The sequence below is a fragment of the Microtus pennsylvanicus genome, chromosome 13 (assembly GCF_037038515.1).
Source record: "Microtus pennsylvanicus isolate mMicPen1 chromosome 13, mMicPen1.hap1, whole genome shotgun sequence".
Taxonomy (NCBI): domain Eukaryota; kingdom Metazoa; phylum Chordata; class Mammalia; order Rodentia; family Cricetidae; genus Microtus; species Microtus pennsylvanicus.
The window spans coordinates 66,086,696-66,100,570 of NC_134591.1; the positions used below are offsets into that span (position 1 = coordinate 66,086,696).

General features: G+C 51.6%; 1 protein-coding gene across 1 annotated transcript in view; it reads right to left on the reverse strand.

Annotated features, from left to right (window-relative positions):
- Man1c1 (mannosidase alpha class 1C member 1) overlaps positions 1-13,875 on the reverse strand; it is a 148,052-nt gene that overhangs the window by 82,770 nt on the left and 51,407 nt on the right. The window contains exon 2 of the mRNA XM_075944707.1: positions 737-833. Within this exon, the coding sequence (XP_075800822.1) occupies positions 737-833 (97 nt within the window). The remainder of the gene's footprint in view (positions 1-736; positions 834-13,875) is intronic.

Below are 13,875 nucleotides of genomic sequence, written 5' to 3' on the forward strand. Positions count from 1 at the left end.
GAGAATGTGCATCTGGGGCGTGTCTCCTAAACACCAACCCTGACACTGGGAGCTCCACACACAGGCCCCGGTCTCGGGTATCCAACCACCCTTCAGGTTTCCCTGGGGATTTCCAGCTCAGGCCTGCTTCTCTAGATCCAACTCCAGCAACCTGTATTCCTCGGGAGGGAGGACCAGTGGGTATGGTGCCGCCTTTATCTGGTCCAGCATAGCATCCTTCCCTAAAGGAAGGAGATGGCTAGGCTGTCCAGAGCATCTTCTCTCTGGAACGACATTTGGACAAGGAGGCTGGGCTTGCAGCCTTTAGGAGATGTACCAATGGGTTCTGGGTCCAGAGAACACTATAGCAGGGAGGTGGCACAGCCAGAGGGCTGCCGGAGAAACACAAGGGACATGTGTCCGATCTGCTGTCACCAGGCAACATGAACGACACCCCGGAATTTAATCTAAAGGCAGCCTGAACACAAACTCTTTATACACATTTACTCTGTGGGGCAATGCCATCTCACCACCACCCAGTAAAGTGAATTTACCCAGTCTTCTGCGTTCACATCACCAAACCCTATCCCCTCACGATCCTCACGATCCTCACCATCATCCCAAGCTCCGACGCAAGGCTGTATGAGCGGGCAGACACACTTGGGTCCTCCGAGTCCAGAAAAGCTTGGAAAGCCCCAGAGAAGGGCAGACCAAAGTGGAGCTGCACTCAGTGCCCCCGGGGTCTGTGTCAACTCACCGAACATGCTGCCCTCGTAGCCGTCCTTTGTGAGTGGCCGGAGTTCGTTCTTGCCCATCGCATAACGGCGGTAATTCTGCCACGCAAACCGCATCATCTGCGGGAAAGAGCAGGGGACCAGACCCCGGTGAGCTGGCGGCCAGTGGTGCCCTCCATACCCTCTGCCAAGGTCTCAGCCTGATTTCATTCCCAACCAGAGCTGCCTGGAAAGCCGTTCCCCTCAAGTCACTCCACACACCAAAGATCATCCAGAGGTTTCCCAGAAAGAACCCGGACCACCTCCTAGGCGTTAAGTGTGGTTCACTGGTAGAGCCCTGCCCATTGTGTCTGAGATCCTCCTTTTGATCCCCAGTACTGAGGAGGAAAAAAATAAAGGGCACCTCTTTCATGTAGCCTTCCCTGCTCTGCCCTGGCTTGAGGTAATCCTCTCAAGGGAAGAGAAAGGACACACTGACTCAGGGCGCGTGCCTGTCTCAGTTGAACAGAAAGATATCCTCCCTCCCCTTCCTCCTGACAAAAGTACTGTGAATCACTCTCTATACATAAGGAGCTGGGTCAGAAGTGGGGTGACCTGGCCAAACTGCGCCAGTGGTTTATTGACAGGGCTGGGAATGGAATCCACACTCTGGTTCAGGAGTTTCGGGTCTGTCCCTTGAAGACATGAGAGTCTCTATGGACGGTGATGACCTACCCTAGGCATCATGGGCTCCCCTGGACCCAATTGGTCACTGTTGTTTGTGATTTTTATGGCCGTGGACCAGGAGCTCCGTGAAACCAGACACCATGCCTGCCTGGCCTCAGTTTCCCCCACAGAACCCAGCCCAGGACAGTATACACTATCAGAGTGCCTGAGAACTACCACTATGCGCAAGAGTCTCTAGATAGATGAGAGCTTTGCCAGTCCCCCAGGAGGGTGGGCGTTTGCTCCCTAGCTGCCCTTAGCCCTGGAGGCTGAGGGACACACAGCGGCAGTCGGTGCCCACCCTGCTTCCTCCTCTCCAGTCTCCCTCTTACCCTGTGCCTGGCAGGGTGCAGAAGGGCGGTGACAGTGGAATGGGGCACGGATCAGGACTGGCAGGAGGCACAAGTAGCTGGGAAAGCAATGGGGGAGTAGACAGAGCTCGGGGCTTGAGTTCTAACCCCGCCTCTGTCACCATCCCCCTGCCGGGCATACCACTCCCTGTGTGGAGTCTGCTTTAACAATGCAGGGTGATACCCGTTCAGCCACGATCCAGAAGGGTTCAGCGACAAGAAAGAAGTGGAAATACCTGCGGCCAATGGCAGAGATTGACAGACACCAGCTGTCCTCTGTGGTGATACAGAGGATGCCCCCTGTATCACACAGGTGAACTTCCTCTATCCAAAATGCTTGGAACCAGAGCATTCTGGAGTTCAGATTTTTTTCTCAGTATTTCAAATATCTGCATATACATTATGAACGATCTTGAAGAGGGACCCACGTCGAAATGGGAAATTTGCATTCCTCCTGTATACCTTAGGCACGTGGCCAGAAGGTAATTTTACACAGCACCTTTACTGCATCTGTATCTCATGGAGCCAGGTGTGGAGGTTTCCATCTGTGAAGTCATGCTGTCTTCCCCAAAATTTCAGAGTATGGATCACTTTCGGATTTCTTTAAAAGTCTATTTATTTTAATTTATGTTATGGGTGTTTTCCCTGCATCTATATACATGTAACAAGTACATCCTGGGGCCTGCAGAGGCTACAAAGGGTGGCAGATTCCCTGGAATGAGTTACTGCTGCCATGTAGGGATTGGGAACCGAACCCAGGTCCTCCGGAAGAGCAACAAATGCTCTTAACCACTGAGCCACCTCTCCAGTCCCTCACTTGGGGACTTTGTCTTTTGGTATTTACTTATTTACTTACTTATTTTGAGACACAGCCTTACCCTATGGCTCTGTCTGACCTCAAATTTGCTACATAGACCACAATGTCCTTAAATTCACAGAGATCCACCTGCCTCTGCCTCTGCCTCTGCCTCTGCCTCTGCCTCTGCCTCTGCCTCTGCCTCTGCCTCTGCCTCTGCCTCTGCCTCTGCCTCCCAAATGCTGGAATTAAAGGTGTGCACCACCACATCCGGCTTTTGTTTAGGACTTTCTTTTTCTTTTTTCAAGACAGGGTTTCTCTGTGTAACAGCCCTGGCTGCCCTGGCACTCGCTCTGATGACCAGACTGGCCTCGTCAAACTCACAGAGATCCGCCTGTCTCTGCCTCCCGAGTGCTGAGATTAAAGATGTGTGCCACCACCTGGATCCTTTTGGACTTTTTAAAATTAAAGGTATTTGATCCATAGTGTATGTGTATGTTTGCTTGTTTCTTGAGGCAGGGTCTCATGTAGCCCGGGCTGGCCTCTAGCCCACTACATCTCCAAAGAGAATCTTAAATTCTGATCCTCTTGTCTCCACCTCTCATGTGGTTCAGGGGATGGAACCGGGACCTCCTGTGTGTTAGGTGAGGGCTCTACCAGTTGGGTCACATCTGAAACCCTTCATCCAGGGCTTGTTGGTTTCTATTTCTCAGTGTTTCCAAACACTGCTGGGCCTTGCTTTACTCTGCCTGGGTTCCCTGCTGCAGTGCCTGTCTCTGCAGCAAGCTGTGCCGTATTCCCCATGCTCAACCATCTTCCTGGTCCCCAGACTTAGAAGTGAGTTCCTCTGTTAATCGTTGCTGCTGTGACCAAAATCCACAGGGGAGTGGCCTCACCGAAGTGTGGCCTGGATTCAACGCAGGATGCTCTAGTGCCATGTCCCCATGTCACAAATGGTAAAATTGAGGCTCCGAGGTGGGAAGTGATGGGGGATGCACAGCTAGCCAGACTGGAACCCTTTGGTCTCCCCAGAGCAGCGGGCCCCATCAGGCACAGTCACTGTGGGGCCTCCAGCTCCCATGGCCTATGCCAATGTCATGGTGGTACATGGCAAGAACTCGGCCTGCCTCCATTCCTCTGTTATTTTCTACTTATCTCGAATTGGCAATAGCGGAGAATAATTGCTGGGTGTGTGTGTGGAGGGAGAATAGAGTCCTCCCTCCCTCTCTCCTGTGAACTCCCCCCCCCCGCCCCCGCCATTGCAATTGGCAGTGGGGTAGAAGGCAGAAACAGGATCTCAGAACACAAACCATGGAAAGGCTGGAGCCGAGGTGTGAGGGCTGCCACACCCTGCCCCGAACCCACTCATACTTAGAAAGCGGCCAGTGTACCATTGTACAGGAGTTATGGGGATCACAGGTGTCTACCGTCTCACCAGAGCTGTCCCCTCTGGGCAGTGGCCTGTTTGTCCTCACAGCCAGCCACATTGGTGGAGGACAACAGAGGTGGCCAAAGGCACAAGTGATCCCTGTGTCATCTGGGCCTCTACGTGCAAACCCTCAAACACGTAGGCGTTGCCCCTCAGGCCCAGAGGCTCGGGTACCCGATGCACATGCACACACCTAGCACGTGTCTGCTAGGCCTGGGCGTGGGCTGCAGTGTGAGCCGTGCTGTGGAGGCAATGTTCTCCCAGCCTCGCCCTCTCCCCCTGCTGCTACTGTCTCCCTCCACGTCCCAGCTGAAGGATGTGTGTGCAGGGTTCTGCTGTTCCAGCCCCGCCTGAATCAGCCCACATCCCAGACAGGATCAGTGTTCAAGGCCAGCCTGGGCTGCATGAGACCCTGACTCAAAAACCAACCAAGCAAACAGGTCCCTGGGTGTCCGGGGTCAAGCTTTTTTCCCTTCTGCTTTCGATTTAGCCCCTCACCTCCTATTTGTGCTGCACACCCCCACTGCCTAAACACTGGCACATGGGAGAGACTTGTTAATTACTTAGTTAATCAATGAATGAAAGAGCAAATAGGAAAACTAGCCTTACAGCTTAGCCCAGGGCCAGGAGGTGATGGAGGAGGGTCATCTGTCTATGTGTTACTTTCATTGGTTAATAAAGAAACAGCCTTGGCCCTTTGACAGGACAGCAGCTTAGATAGGCAGAGTAGACAGAACAGAATGCTGGGAGAAAGAAGCAGATGCAGTCAGTCGCCATGATTCTCCAACCCTAGACAGACGTAGGCTAAAATCTTTCCCGGTAAGCTACCACCTTGTGGTGCTACACAGATTGTTAGAAATGGATTAAGCAAGATATGAGAGTTAGCCAAGAAGAAGCCAGATAAAATGGGCCAGGCAGTGTTTAAAATAATACAATTTGTGTGTTGTTATTTCAGGTGTAAAGCTAGCCATGCGGGAGCCAGGTGGGATGAAAAGCAGGCCCGCTGTTCCTTCTACAAGGAGGCCTTATGAGGACCCCACAACACAGATGGGACCCAGCCACTGAGTAAGGGCTGCTCCCAGCAGTCTTCAGAGGAGCTTACTGGGCCCCAAATTGCTTAGACAGACACGTAGGAACACAAAGGGCACACGAAGAGACTTGTTCAAAGGCATAAACTGTAGCCATGTGATCCCCAGGTCCCAAAGACCTCGGAGCTCACTCAGGCTCCCTCCTGTCTCACTCGTGTTCCCCAGCAGAACATCTCTCCTTGGATACGGATGCCCGCAGCAATGGAGGGCTCACCTTACTGGGCAGCCCCATCAACTGCAGAATGTCACAAGTCCTTCCTGAATCCATCAATTCTGTCGTCCCCTAGTACCCAGAGTTAAGCATCAGCTTCCACACCACACACGCTCACTTTGGGGACCCTGGCTGAACGGCCCTGCTCTGTCAACAGGAGGCGCATCACTAACCTCTTAATCCCCCACGGTGAGCCACGGCACCGTCTGTGACCACACACCTTCCCACACTACATGCTCCTGGGGTACCCGTGACTTAATCACCCCATTTGTGTAAAGAGCAGAAGCAGTATCACCTGCCCCGGCCATCCTGCAGCTGTGGATCTGCCCCTTGTCCCTGGTGACTCCCAGGTCACTGGGCTCTGTCTGCCATCCCACACTGTCCAGATCTTTGTGGGACCTGCTCTGACAAGGCAGCTCCATGTCTGTCTTCTCTGAGCAATGGGCGAACTTGGATTAGGTGGGCTGACGTCTGTGTGCAACCCAGCTTTGGGGTGTAAGTATAAATGGCTGGGGGCAGGAATCACCAGAGCCTTACTCTTGGGTCTGGCACCACGCACTGACCACTACTAGCCAAGAGCTCACGAGGCTGTCAGCAAAAACCCATTTTCCCTGAGAAGCCTGTGAAAGGCTAAAATGCAGACATTGGCCCCAGTATAGCAAATGCTTTCTTTTTTTTTAAGAAAATAAGGGGTTTGGGCTGGCAGGACTCTTCTTGGAGAACTCATTTTGGCTGCCTCTGATCATTCCTCTTCATCCTAAATGCTTACAAATCGCCAACTGCAGGCCCCGTTAGTCCCATCAGGAAGGCTATATGCAGAAAGATGACAGTATAATCACTGGCAAGGATGCGGGGGAACGGAAGGCCTCAGCAGTGCCGGGTGGTTCTGGAGACGGCACAGCAGCTCTGGAGGGTTCAGCAGGGAAAGTTTCCACGAGGAATATTCTAGCTTCTTTTTCTGTTGTGATACACACTATGACTGAACGCAGCCTGGGGAGGAAAAGGGTTGTTTGTCTTACAGTGCACATCACAGTCTATTGTGGAGGGAAGTTGAGGCAGGAGCCTGGAGCAGAACCCATGAGACATGCTGTGGGTTCTCACTCACTCTGGTCCCAGTTCAGCCAGCTTTCTTATACAACCCAGAACCACCCTTGTCTAGGAACGGTGCTGCCCACAGTGGGCTGGGCCCTCCCACATCAATCAACAGACACAAGAAATCCACAGAGACAGGCCACAGTGATGTAGGCAAGTCCACCACTGAGACACTCTTGCTAGGCAACTCGTGGAGAAGAGAAGAGAGTTAGCATTTGACCCGGAGACTCTGATCACAGTAAGATGGCTATTCAAAAAGGTCCTCATCAGAAAGGTCTACTTTCAAGGTTGGACTTCAGCCAGTCTCTGGGAAGGTGGATTTCTAGAGTGTTCCACCACCGACTGATTGATAAGGAGACCCGCTGAACCGAGACTAGACAAACACACACCGAGCACCAGCTTTTCTGCTGGGGGCCCTGGATTTCAGTCTATGTTAGGCAGAGGTACCGACGTGACCAGTCTCTAAGGAGTGTGCATGTGACAGTCCCTTCCTCAGTCACAATCTCATGCTGCAGGTGCATCCTATGCAGCTTCGCTGGGAGGGGACCCTACACACCTGCACCTGGTTCTCCCCAGACTGCTGCCGCTGCATTTGCTTCTCAGTTCACTTTGTTGCGTGTCCCTTGCTTTAATAAATCACGGTTGTGAGCAAGACCATGCACCCAGTCCAACCACGAGACCACCTACTGAACCACTGAAGCCAGGAGTCGTCTTGAGGGCCCCGACACACAAACAGAATTTAAACACAATGTCCTAGTTAGAGTAAGCTGTCAACTTGACACAGCTCTAACTAAAGTCTACCGAGGGAGTCTCAATTGACAGACTGCCCAGATCAGACTGGGCTGTGGCCACGTCTGTCAGAATGATCTTCAAGGATGTGGGAAAGCCCAGCCCACGGTGGGCAGCACCACCCCTAGATTGGTGGTCCTGGGCTGTACAATGAAGCTAGCTGAGCTCGATGCCAAGGAGTGAGCCAGTGAGCAGCCTTCCTCCATGGCTTCTGCTTCAGTTCCTGCCCTGATTTCCCTCATTGACGGGCTGTGACCTGGAAGTGTAAGCCAGATAAACCCTTTCCTCCCCAAGTTGCCGTGGTTATCATGCAACAGAAGAAAACTAGAACACGTAGATCCACACAGAAGCTCGGGTGCAAATGCTCAGGGCAGCACTATTTCCAACAGCCAAAAGGTGGAAATAAACCGAATGCTAACGGAGCGGTGGACGATCCACAAGAATGTGGTCTGTCCATTCAAAAGAATATGGAGCCGGGCGGTGATGGCACATGCCATTAATCCCAGCACTTGGGAGGCAGAGGCAGGTGGATTTCTGTGAGTCTGAGGCCAGCCTGGTCTACAAGAGCAAGCTCCAGGACAGGTTCCAAAGCTACAGAGAAACTCTGTCTCGAAAAACAAAACAAACAAAAAACTTGAGTGGTTATAAAAAGGAAGAAATGCAGCAATATGGACGAGGCTTGACCCCTACATTAAGGAAAAGAACCAGGCACAAAAGTGCCGCTTAGTCTATGATTCTAATTAAGAGTGATGTCCAGAAGGAAACCTAGTAACAAAGCGGAATACTGGTTCCTGAGGATGAGGGAGGGGGAGGAGAGAGGACTGCCAATGGAGGTCAGAAGTCAACACTGAGCGTCTTCCCGCAGGGTTCTCTGAGACAAGGTCTCTTAACTGGGCTCACCAGTTTAGCTGGGATGGATGGCCAACAGGCCCCAGGGATCCTTCTGCCTCCCTCCTACCGAGCGCTGACTACAGACACATGTCACCGCTAACAATCTGCCTTCAGGTCCCCACACTTGCAACATAAGCACTTTACCCATGAGCCCTCCCCAGCCCCACGATATACTTTTTAAAAGGTGGTCTTTGTTATGTGAGAATTATGTCTTAATAAAGCTTTTAACAATTTATAGGAGGGGGAAGAGAGGGAGGGAGGGAGGGAGGGAGAGAAGGAGGAAGGGAAGAAGAAAGCCAGAGGATGCATGCACTAGGGAATCTTGCCAAAGGTCAATGCCATCACTACTAAATGTCTTGTCGTGTGGAATTCTATTTCCCAACACAGGAGAATTCATGGTAGAAAACTCCCCTTGCCGGCCACCCTGCAGATCTTCCCACCCCAGGGCCTCCCCAGCCTGGCTGACTTTTCACCAAACACAGCCTGTCCTAGAGAAGACAGAGTCCAGTACCCAAGTGGGAACCAAAGAGTGCCATGTTCAAAGGGACTGTCCATCCCTCTTCGTTTTCATTTTAACCAGAGGCTCCTTTTACAGTTCAGAACACTTTCCAGACGGTCCCTGGGTGCCAGCTTCATCCCTTCTCTCCTCCCACTTATAGGCTGCACCTTCCTCTGGGCTTAGTTCTGTGCCCTCAACCTCCCCTTCAGCACACATCTCTTGCTATGGTTTGGATATGGTTGGTCCCCAGTGTAACAGAATTGTGAGGCATGGCACCCCTGAGCCATGAGGGCCGAATAGAGGTGACCAGATCTGGGGCACAACACTGGGAAAGGATTAATGAAGGTCTTGCTGGAGGAGGATGGGTCACACTGGATGGTACTGGCTGCTAAGAAGGAGGATCACACTTTTATTCCCAGCACTCGGAAGGCAGAGGCAGGAGGATCTCTGTGAGTTTGAGGCCAGCCTGGTTTACAGAGGGAGTTCAAAGACAGCCAGGGCTACACAGAGAAACCCTGTCTCAAAATAAACAAGCAAACAAAAACAAAACAAAAAAACAACCCCCCAAAAAAGAATGAAAGAAAAGGAAAAAAAGAAAGAAAAAGAAAGAGGATTGCTTTAGATTCTTGTCAGATTACTTCAGATTCTTGTCTCATTCCACATCCACACTTCCCCTTCCCGCTCCTCCACCATGGTATGTGTCCGCAGTGTGGACTGTAACACATCACTCTTGCACCTCCACCATGGTGTGTGTCCACAGTGTGGACTGTAACACATCACTCTTGCACCTCCACCATGGTGTGTGTCCACAGTGTGGACTGTAACACATCAGTCTTGCACTCCACACTGGGAGCCAAATCGATTGTTTTTTCTCTTTAAAGCATCCACTGCAGACATCTTGTTATAGCAGCACAGAGAAGGCAATGGCATTTTTATAGATAATTAAAAAAAAATAAGGTTGATGCTTATCTACGCACCTGTTTCTATTCAATACAGGAGAAGTACACATGCCAAGTGGTCAGCACTCGGGAGGCAGAGGCAGGTGGATCCCTGAGTTGGAGGTACAGCCAGGGCTACACAGAAGAACTCTGTCTCAAAAACAAACAAACAAACAAACAAGCCACACATACACCAAAACAAAAAGCAGATCAAGACAGAGGCGGAGGGGGAGTTAACACAGACTTAACATAGAAAAGAAGACAGAAGGAAAACAATTACCCATCATTCCATCTGACTACACTCCTAATCTGTATCTTGTTGTTCCCTATGAATATGACATGAACACACTGTGTTATGACAGACGCTTCCTAAACACAATTCTTAATAACTATGTAACAGCCAGAACAGAGCCACCAACTCTTACTTCATCTTCCTGCCCAACCGTAGACATGTCTGTGACTTCTAGTCTGAAAGGTGATGTTACGGCGTACATGTTTATACACAAAATATTTCAGACACTTTCCTTCATCCAGAGCCTCATTATCTAGGGAACAAATGAGAGATTATCAGCATGTGTAGGGGGTGTGAAAAGTGACAATCGGGGAGGCTGGGGCGATGGCTCTGTCGGGTGAAGAGCCTACTGAACAAGCATAAGGATTTAAGTTCATCACTCTGGCATCCATGGGGAAAGCTGAGCCCAGTGGTGCGTGCCTACAACCCCAGCACTAGGCAGAGCCCCTGGGCCTCACTGACCAGCCAAGCTGGCCAAAACAGCAGGCTCCAGGGTCAGTGAGAGACCCTGTCTCTAAAGATTAGATGGAGGGGCTAGAGAGATGGCTTAGCAGTTCAGAGTGCTTGCTGCTGGTGGAGAGAAGCCAAGTTCAGCTTCCAGACCCCAAGTCGGGCAGCTCACAACTGCCTGTAATTGTGGCTCCAGAGGATCTGACATCTCTGACCTCAGCGGGTATCAGTACACACACACACACACACACACACACACACACTTAAAAAGAAAATAAAAAACTTCAAATTAGATGGAGAGCATAAGGAGGATGCTTGACATCGCTCTCAGGCCTCCACATTTGCATGGACAGGCACATGCACACACATACATAACACGTGTGCACACACATGCACACATGCGCATGCGCGCACGCACACACACAAAAGACTAAAGCAAATAGCTTATTTGCTCAATAGTATATAAAACTTGCCTGAGCCAGATGTGGTGGTTCACACCCGTAATACCAGCACTCATGAGGTGGAGGCAGGTAACCCTGTAATTCAAGGCTAGTAACACATCAGACCAATTCAAATGTAGGGATGCCAGCAGGGTCATGGGAGGCCCTGGGCTATAGGATGAGACCAAGGTCCTGTCCGTTGTGGGTGGGGCTACCCCTGGCTGGTGGCCCTGCATGCTTCAAGAAAGCAGGCTGAGCAAGGCATGGGGAACAAGACAGTAAGCAGCAGGCAGCAGCCCTCCATGGCCTCTGCATCAGCTCCTTCTCCAGGTTCCCATCGTGACTTCCCTCCGTGACCCAGTGGCATCTGAGAGCTGTAAGCTGAAATAAGCCCATTCCTCCCTGACTTGCTTTGGTCATGGTGCTTCATGCCAGCTATAGAAACTGTAACTAACACATGGCCCAAGACACAATCTATCCCTGCAGTCACATTTTATACGAACTATGTGCGACCCGGAGAAGTGACCTGCCCAGCCAGGACATGAAGGTTAAGGTGAGACAAATGGCTGGGGTTGAGGCAGCCTGGGATACAGCAGATGTTCATATCAGACCCAAGCATAGGCAATCACCATTTGTGCATGTGTGTGCAGTCACACACACACACACAACAGAGCATGGCTTCTGCGAGCCTCCAGAAGCCTTGTTTCCACTCAGAGACCACCTATCAACAGACCGGAGCCTTCTCTCCACCTGAGCCCACGAGCGAAGCGCCAGCATAGTCATGGCAGAGCAAAAGCGTCAGACTCCAAGATGTCTCTAGCTCTTTGTCCAGCGACACAAGTTCCTGTTCCCCTGAGCACACAGCCACGACTCAAGGCCACGTGAATGACACTGCTGGGGAGCCGGCTCACACATCACTGTGATACAAGTTTTTAAGACTTTCTCCTGCGGAAAAGCAGCTCTACTGTCTCAGCGGGCATGGATGCCCACACCACCGAGGAGCTTGGAACAACCCTCACCAGAGAAAAGAAGCCTGTGAGCAAGAGGAGACACACCCAGCGACGGCTTCTGAGGAGGAAAGGACACCATGTTTGGGACAGAAGTTCCGGGGGCCATTTGGGAAGGACAGGCGAGCATGGTGGCATATCTGTTCTAAGATGAGATGGACGGCTCAGCTTATAAAGGGCTTGCCCTGAAAGTGTAAGGATCTACGTTCTGTCTCCCAGAACTCATAAAAAGGCTGGGCAGGGACAGTGAAGTGCTAGGGACAGAGAGAAATGGAGTCTGGGAGCTCACGGGTCAGCAGACTTGTCCCAGGAAAGGGAGGGAGGGAACGAGGAGGGAGGACGGGGTGGCACACACATGTACTACCGGCACCTGCACACACGCATGCACGCAGACTCGCATGCACACTGGCTCATAGCAGTGGCTCATAGCTGCTCCCTCCCAAGCTAAGAAGGGGATTGGGTTTCCCAGTCATTCAAGACCACAATGGGCATCCTGACTGCATGCCTTACTGGCACGCAGCAGTGACTCCAGCCCCATCTGTAGGGCCAGGGGGAAAGGGTTTGGTCTCTGATGACATGGGGATCCAATGACTGCAGGCACAGTTTGGAGCTGTGGGCGGTGGTGGCTTCTCCCCACTTTTGTGCAGCTTAAAAAACCAGCTGCCGGCTAGACGCCCAGGAGCCATTCCTGCTGGCTCGTTTTCTTTTAAATAATTATTTACTTTTACATTATATTTCTATGTATGTAAGTGCACACAGGTAGAGGCACACATGTCCTGGCACACATGTGGAGATCAAAGAAAACTTGCAGGAGTCGGTTTTCTCCTTCCACGATGTGGGTCTCAGGCATTGAACTTAAATCGTCACACCTGGCAGCAAGCCTCTCTACCCACTTGGCCATCTCTCCAGCCCTCTTTTTCTTTTCTTTCTTTTTTTCTTTTTTTTCAGACAGGGCTTTATTCTGTAGCCCAAGCTTACTTAAAACTCACTACATCAGCCAGGCAATGGTGGCACATACCTTTAGTCCCAGCACTCAGGGAGAAGCAGAGACAGGAGGATCTCTGTGAGTTCAAGACCAATCTGGTCTAAAGAGCGAGTTCCAGAACAGCCAAGGCTGTTACTCACTCAGACTGGTCCCATTCTTGCACCTATCCTCCTGCCTCATCCTCCCAAGCCCTGAGATCATAGGCATGAGCCACCATGCCTGGCTGGCACCTGTTGACCTAGCCAGGCTGTGGGTGCAGCATGGGAACCAACACATGACCGCTTCTCACAGTCAGGTTTGCTTTGGCTGCTCAGGGGCGGAGACAGGAAATGGCAAGTAGTGGCTGTGATGGACCTGCCTGTGGCCAATCAAGGTCCACCGGGGACCTGGACCCGGGCCGCTGGAGCTCACCCAACTCACCCAAGCAGCATGGCTGAGTGTAGTCTTAGAGAAGAGAACTCCTTGCCACCCCAAGTATGGTCTGGCGCCTGCAACTGGACACATCACGAGCTGGGACACCCTGGACACCACCCCAGACCTGCAGAGATCTACCAGGCTACTCTCGAGCTCTACCGCTATTGGCTGTGTGCTCTTGCTGGAGGGGAAAGTGTGCACTGCAGGGGGGAAGAGACAACAACGCAGGTGAAGTGCTTAGCATGTGGTGGCTTGTCTACGTGCCCAATAAGAAGCCGTGGCAGGAGATTACATCCTGTTAATTATCCACTGAGCATCTCCCCACCCACAAGCCGCATCAGAATCCCCAATGAGCCCCTTCACAGGCCTCCAAAGCCATTCTCCACACTGGAGCTGAAGCGGTTATTTGAAATGCAAATTTATGCCTAGCTCCAAGTTACCCCAACACACTTAAAACACTTTCATCAGACAGAAAAAGCAAACTCCTTAATGAAGCCATCAAGCCCAAGTCCCGCCCACTCAAGACTCCTGTCAGTTCCTCCCTGATTCTGTCAGCTCCAGTCCTCAAACATCCTTCCCCCGCTGCCACAGTACCTTTGCATGTGATCTACACTCCCTAGGAACCGTCCCTCCCTCTTTTCTGCCTTGTGAATTCCACTGTTTGGTGGCTCTCAGCTTGGCACGTTTGCAACTGATGGGGAGCATGGTTTCGTGTTAGTCAGGGTGGTCTGGACCTCATGATGTCACCGTGTAGTTGAGGATGACCATGCCAGACTTCCTTCTCCT